Genomic DNA, 7,815 nt, shown 5'->3' with positions numbered 1-7,815 from the left:
ACTGGTATTCCCTGCAGAAAATGAAATCCAACTGAATCTACTGAAGGTACCAGCAGTCAGTGATACAGGGAGTCCACTGTCCATAGCCAACCACATCAATAGGCTCATTATTGCTCACACAAATCAATGAGAATTTTTCCATTGACTTTGGGTTATGGCTGATAACTTTGTCTGATATGAAAATATTAGATATTTGAATTACTAATGAAGTAGCCTGGGTGGTTTGGGGTTTTTTTCATACTACAGATAGGACACTGATCTAAGGGGGGGGGGGAACCCTATTTATTTACTGTATAGTAGGAGCAGCGGATGCTGTTTTAAAGTATCATCATCAGTGTGGATCCTGTCAGGGGCACGTGCAGCACATGACCATGAAGACTACAGTTAGGACTACAAAGGAAAAAGATCAGTTAAATCACAAATCAGAAGACTATGTCTGAGTATTACAGTGACCACAGGTTTTTGTATGTTCCTTAGCACTGTCTACAGTCACCACTTGGAGCCTTCTGACAGGATACCATTAAAGCTGGATAGCAAATGTTGGTAGCTGGTCATTCATTACAGACAGGATTTCACTGAAACCATTTCATCTAAAGAAATTTTATTTATTTATTTATTTGAAGTCTGTCTTTTGAGCTCTTCTAGGTTCTAGTAGAGTGTTACAATGTTAAATGATGCTGGACCCTTCACCTGATAAAACATTAACAGTTTTACACATTTTGGGAGGGGATGGGAACAAAGGGGAGGACAAAGACTAAGGAGTAGCAAGCACCACAGTACTCTGATACTCTGAAAAGTACCAAATCACACAAGGATCTCCTCTGATCTCATTGATAACTACCAGATTATGAATACAGAAGTAAACCTGCTATCTGCACAAAGGACACCTGAAGCATTCTGTGACACTCTTCATGTTGCCTCCTCTCTGCGGGCCCTTAATCTTTGGGAAAGAACAGGCTGTATAAACTATCCCAATTACATGCAGTCCACTTCACAAATGTCCCTTATTGCAGCTTTTAAAGTATTTTATACATTGTCATATGAAACAATTAGACAAAAGTGCCTGCCTTACCAGATTATCAAGCATTCGCATAAGAGCTTCAAATTCCTGTTCGCCAATCTGCCATTTTGGATGAGATACAGTACCCTCACCTGCTGGAGACTCAGGGGAACGAGACTTGGCTTTATACTTTCCAGGATCTAAAAGCACTAAATTGTCAGGTCCACCTGCACTGGCCAGGGTACGTACCTTGAAAACAATAAAGTCATTTCAGGTTTCTTGACGGGGGAAAAAAACAACTAAAAAAAATCCCCAAATAATGACATCAGAAAAAACAGAATAAATCTACTTCATTTTAAAGCAAATAAATTAACATGCTTGTATAAAAGTTTTCTTAAGGCTTTGAAAATATCTCCGTTTTAATAGGCAGTATACATCAAATAGATGGTTCCAGTACAGTATTTGAACATCACTGGTTACACCAATATTTTGGATGTCCATGCATAACAGAATGATTTCACAAATCACTGTCTTAATTTAGACCAAGAGTTTAACCAGTAAAGTGCACAATTATTAATCTGTTTGAAGATTAAAGCAGCACACTGTATTATTACATAACATACTAAAATTCTTACTTGAATCTCACAGGCAAGCACTAGATTATGAATGTAATAGAAAGCCTCCTCAACAGTCTCACCAACGGATACTAAGCCATGGTTTCTGAGAATAAGGACCTAGGGAGACATTGCAAAGAAAGTTAACAGCAGTAAGGCAAATATTTTCTTGCCCTTGACTAAAGAATATACCTACCCCACACCCACACACATACTTTTCCTTTAATTCCAGATGTAAACTGACCTTGCTTTTAGGCCCCAAGTTTTTCTGAATAACCACTTTTTCTTCATCATCCACTAAAATACCATGGTAGTCATGATAAGCTACTTCTCCTAGAGAAAGTGCTTCAGGTGAAATTGGCAGGAGACCACACTTCATTGCAGAAACCTGAGAAATAGTAAACAACTAACTTAATGTCTTGTGACAGAAAAAAACTGGAAAAATATAATAGGGATAGAATTTTAATAAAAATAAATTTTTATATATTATATGTATGTGGTCTATACAGGCATACACAGTGGTCTTATACTCCATTCCTAAAGCCTCTATTTTTCACAACTTTTGGTTTGAATACAAAAGTCACATTGATCTTGGCCCCAATTCAGTATGGCTTCTTTAAATGACATCAACAGCAGTATCAAAAGACTCGAGGAGGGGGGTGGGGGTGGTGTGTGCGCACAGGGGGGAAATCAACTGCATCCTTCATTCCTTTCATTCTACCCAGTGGTTTTATTCTTCCCCCCCCCAAAAAAAAGAATAAATTTAGTGACAAACTTTGACACAAGTAATTCCACAGCACTGCATGTAAAGTTAAGGAACATTTTTAAAGACTACTGTAGAATTTACAATTTTAGGAATCTGATCATTTATCCTTAAAATGGTTGTATCACTGCTGTTAATGAGGGTTTAAAAAAAAAAAAAACCAAAAAAAACCAGAATGTGAACTTTGAAACAGAGTCACCAGATGATTCTCAAAAAATTCCAGAGAGGTAAAACTAGCTTGTAACCAGTTGCTCTCATGAGAGGTGTTGGAAAAGTTTCAAATATTTAAGAAACCCTTGATAAATTGTGCTTTACAAAATATTCTAAAGCTCTTATGATTCACTGTCAAAATATATGGTCTTTTATGGTAAAGGACACACAAATATGAAGTACGTATTTTCCAATTACAGAGCTCAATTTACTGTCTGACCCCTCATGTAACAACCAGATAAGGAAGATCTGAGTGATTCAAATAGAACCACATATTTGAAGGCAGACTTAAAGGCTCTTTGCCATTCAAAAAGGAAGCAAATCAATGATTAAGGGGGGCCCACCTATTTTCCAGTTGGGTGGGTGGGGGGAACAGCACAGATGACAAACTAAAGGGTGTGCTTACCGCTGCCCCTGCTGGTGTATGAATATGAACAATGCATTTAACATCAGGTCGAGCTGCATAAATTGCAGAGTGCAAAGTAAAACCAGCTTGGTTTACTCCCAAATTAGTGCTTCCACGATCCACTACATCTCCTTGAATGTTGATTTTAACCTGGGAACAAAAAGAATTAGTTTTATAAATAAATTAAGACTGCCAAAAATCTGATTTAATTCAGCATCTACCACTGAAGCTCTACAGCTGTATTTTTTTTTTCAGTATTTTAACAAGTGCCAAAATGTGCATGATAAGGCTGTAGGTAGGTGGCCAGGACGCTGACTTGAGATTAAGCTAACTGAAGAGGACATCAGGAACTACTGGTGACACAAGAAACTGTTACACATAATTGGTAACAGTGCAAGAAGCTGACAAAAGTTACAGGCAGTGCTGTGACAAACAGCTGCATTTCACAAAGACCTACAGTGGAGTTACATAAGAAACTTGCAAACTTTACAGATATCTGAAGAGAAGTATTGGGACGTTCTGGGGCATACGTTCTTAAAAGGCCAGCACCTAGGTAACCATATAATTGATGCCATGTAAGGCTGAGATTGCCCAGGTAATATTATAAATACCAATTTTGGACATGAACGTAGCGAAACTGGAATAAAAAGTAAAAAGTAATTATGCATGGGTTGTTTACTTGGGAGAGAACAAGATCAGAGAAAATGGGGTTTCAAAGTGGAGAAGCGAAGAACAAGCATGGAAGAAATGAAGAGAAAGGGGCAGTGTTAAAGGGCTACTCGTAAACAGGCTGCTGGTCAGCATGCTCAGCCAGCTAAGCTATGCGCCTTATCACTGTAGTCTCTCTTCTTATTAAATCCTGCTGCTAGCTACGTGTGTGTGAACATGCTCTCTACTGTTTGTGCGCGTGTGTGCGTGAATGCATTTCACTGCCTTCATGAAACCTTCATTCTCACGGTACTTACATTCCTGGTACAGAGATAAAAGCAGAACACCTTTAAAAAAAATCCCAAACCACACCAAATACCCCCGCAGCATGGCCCTTACCCTCTTCTAAAAATCTTGTAGTAGCAAGAAAGTGCAAGTCTCAGTATTCTCCATTCCTTTTCCTATAGCTTCTTCAACTAAAATTTTACAGATGGTTAAGGTGGAGTTATGTAAGTAAGAACCAACTCTACAGATAGCTGAGGGGGAGTATTGAGACCTTAATGCGTCAAGTATGAAACATTACTACTCTGCATATACTTACCTCACCTCTCTGCTAGAAGTAGCCAGGTAGAAAGAACAGTGTGAAAGTTTCTATTTTGTTTCCACACAAGAGCCACCAACATTAAGTTCCCTTCAGCAGCAGTATAGACCAGACTGAAAATAAATGCTCACAAAATGCTTCCCACCAGCTAACAGTTAAGAGTTCTGTCTTCAACTGCAACCATTAGATCTCAAAAATATAATTTATCTACACCCTCAGCTACTTGCATCATTAAATGATGGCAACTAAATCAGGCACCTGACACAATGTCTTGAAATAGTAACTGGTTTGCATCATTTATGTCTAAAACACACACTGTTTCCCTCAACAAGCCTGACTCAACAGCCAGCAGCTTTCAAGGACATGATGTGATTAGCTATCCAAATGACCTCTCTACAGCTCGATCAACTGGAGGACACCTGGTGGTGAACACGTGCAAAGAAATCTCTCACAGAGATACCTCAGTTGTACCAAAACCAACCATGTTCAACAGAACTATTCCAAACATGTAACAGAGTAAAATATTCTCTAGGACACAGTTTAAACAGTGACAGATAGACCAACAGAACAGATTCAGCTATTCATATTTCATAGCTGTAAAAAATAGTCATTGCTTACCAGACTAGATGCAGTAACTTCACTATAGAGGAGTCCAAAAGGTACAATGAGGAAGTGTTCCTGCTCAGAATTTACCCTGGCCTAAGGAAAAAAACAACAGTAAAAGTTACTAAGAATATTTTATTAAAGCATACAAATAGGCCCAAAACTATGAAAGTTATTTTCACTTCCCGAGTATGGAATGGGCAAGGATGCCTGTAACATACGCAATATGACCTTCACGTATGCTAAAACAGACAGTCAACATAAAGCACTGTTCATTAACTCATGTTGAAGAAAACTGGATGGTAGGTAAACGTCAGAGTCCTTCAGACTGGTAAAAGATTGTAAATCCTTAGATCCTGTGGTAATGACAACTCAACTACTGTAGATAAAAGGAATGATATAGAGAGAAATGGGGAAAAAAGTTACTGGGGGTTTTTTTGTTGTTTTAGAAGAGTGAGTTTATACTCCAACTGTATTTCTATCCCAGTAAAACAGAAGGTATGACTTGGGGGTATCAGTGGATGGAAAACTGACTATGACCCAGCAATGTGCACTCACAGCCCAGAAAGCCAACTGTATCCTGGGCTACATCAAGAGAAGTGTGGCCAGCAGGGCGAGGGAGGGGATTCTCCCCCTCTACTCTGCTCTCGTGAGACCCCACCTGCAGTGCTGTGTCCAGCTCTGGGGGCACCAACATAAGGAGGACATGGAGCTGCTCGAACAAGTCCAGAGGAGGCCACAAAGATGATGAAGGAGGGGGCTGGAGCACCTTCCCTGTGAGGACAGGCTGAGAGAGTCGGGGTTATTCAGTCTGGAGCAGTGAAGGTTCCGGGGAGACCTTACAGCAGCTTTCCAATACTTAAGGATCCAAGATATAAAGTTCTTCCCTGTGAGGGTGGTGAGGCACCAGACCAGGTTGCCCAGAGAAGCTGTGGCTGCCCCCTCCCTGGCAGTGTTCAAGGCCAGGTTGGACGGGGCTTTGAGCAACCTGGGCTAGTGGAAGGTGTCCCTGCCCATGGCAGGAGGGTTGGAACTAGATCATCTTTAAGGTCCCTTCCAACCCAAACCATTCTAGGATTCTGTGAAATAGAAGTTTGTGAGATATCACAAGAATTTGGCCCACAGATCTAAGACATCTTAGATGAGATGCTGAGAAGGGTTTCATTGCTGATGCTGGTGCCTGAGAGACATCTGTGAGCAGTACAGCACACTCTCAGGTTTTCTACCAAGTATCCTGACACTCATGTTTTTGCTCTTTTGTCTAATTCACACAATCAGGATTTTATAATACAAAACCAATTCTGACTTCAAACCATCCACATCTTGGGATGCATCCATTTAAAAGTCTGTACACTGAAAGGTACAGGACAGCTACATTATTCACATGTGTCTCAATGGAGAATTAAAAGGCTTCAAATGTTTTACTGGACACGTAAGACTATTCTGCTATGAATCTACAGGTTTTGTGTTTGTGTTTTTAATGCTTTTAAAAATTTTATTTATGAGTTCTGCATTTCTCCAAGATGCAGCTAGTTTATGCACCCTCATGTCTTCTACTACTTGCACCATTAAACACATATAGACTTTGATACAGTTCTATTGCAAGGAAAGAAAAGTCTAAAGTAGTTGTTAGTCATCCAAAAGCTTCTAATACAAATCTAACTTCCTTTACAATGAGCTGGTAACATGCTATAGCATAAGAATTGTAAACCAAACCAGTTAGGTGAAGTTAACCTGTACTGTTACGAATAAAATAGTCTTCCATTACAGAAGTGTGAGTGATCTAGAAAATCTTTTACTTATTTATGCAGGACAAAGAATAGGTATTATTCAAATTGCCCCAAAAACTAATAAGAAAGCTCAAACACAAAATAAACAAGTAGTAAGACTCACAAGCCACCTTACTTTAGATCTAAAACAACTCATGCCCTCAAAGCAAACCACGACTTGGTGAATGATGTGGACTTTCTGTAACCTGTAATCCCAAATTCTGCCTAACCTTGGGGGCACCCAAGTTTACATTACTGTACTTGCCATGAAAGCTCTTGTTACACTGTAATTCTGCTTTTGCATCAAGACTGCACCAGTCTGAACAATTCCACACAGCAGCTGTCAGTGATTGATAAGGATCCAGAAAAGCCAAGATGCTCCACCCAACTCCCTGATATGCCCAGATTGGGTCTCATATCTTCACAATTCCTTTCTTCTCTAACACACAGTCTTATGCCCCTCACAGAAAGCTCATGTATCTTTTCTCTTACTTGAGAAGTACACTGGCAGCTTTTAACTTCAATGCAATCACCTAGTAATAGAGTATCCATTCCCAAAAAGCTGAAAACTTTGAGCCAAACTCCAGCTCTGCATGAAGTGGTGGGCATTCACCACATTACAAAGGAGTGCCTTACTACCACACTACTACTTAGTATATGGAACAAAGACAAGAGTACCTTGTAAAAACAAAAACAAAAAAATCCCCCAACCTTGCTCTAGATCAGTTTCTGAAGGTAAATCATATGTATTAGTGACCTTTCTGAATGCTATTCACTGGCGGAGTTTGTAAAAGACAAGTGAACTACAGCTTGTGATTGCCACTGACAAACCATTAACCAAGAGCTTTCTAGTACCACTTTGCCCTTCAAAACTATCTGAAATACTTTTAGAATCTCATACTCCGAGTGCTCTGTCTTCCACCTCAACTGGTATCACCATTATCTACTCTTCTCATGCTTCCTGCCACCAAAAGAAAGCAAACTTGAGACATTCCACCCCAATCACATGCCCTTGCCTTAATCTTCCCTAGGCCACCACTCGTTACATTTACCTTTTTTTATCCAAGCACATAAACATTCCCAGGGCTGAACTTTACACTAGAAAGCCATCTCCAAACCTGTTTGCCTAGTAATCTTTTTACCACAATAATGTGCCTTTTGCAAAATCAATTCTCCTGGCACATATAAAAAATTAGGGAGC

The 7,815-nt window shown here is 39.6% G+C and overlaps 1 protein-coding gene across 17 annotated transcripts in view; it reads right to left on the bottom strand.

Annotated features, from left to right (window-relative positions):
* ADD1 (adducin 1) overlaps positions 1-7,815 on the bottom strand; it is a 65,515-nt gene that overhangs the window by 23,050 nt on the left and 34,650 nt on the right. For all 17 annotated transcript variants that reach the window (XM_026846813.1, XM_026846814.1, XM_026846816.1 and 14 more), the window contains exons 5-9: positions 4,861-4,941; positions 2,994-3,143; positions 1,859-2,002; positions 1,636-1,734; positions 1,073-1,249 (exon numbers count right to left, since the gene is read on the bottom strand). In XM_026846813.1, coding sequence (XP_026702614.1) covers positions 1,073-1,249; positions 1,636-1,734; positions 1,859-2,002; positions 2,994-3,143; positions 4,861-4,941 — 651 coding nt within the window. The remainder of the gene's footprint in view (positions 1-1,072; positions 1,250-1,635; positions 1,735-1,858; positions 2,003-2,993; positions 3,144-4,860; positions 4,942-7,815) is intronic.

Source organism: Athene cunicularia, assembly GCF_003259725.1.
Source record: "Athene cunicularia isolate RWA chromosome 4 unlocalized genomic scaffold, athCun1 chr4_part1, whole genome shotgun sequence".
NCBI classification, from domain to species: Eukaryota; Metazoa; Chordata; class Aves; order Strigiformes; family Strigidae; genus Athene; species Athene cunicularia.
The sequence above is the reverse complement of the archived record's forward strand: the minus strand, read 5'-3'. Positions and strand labels throughout refer to the sequence as shown.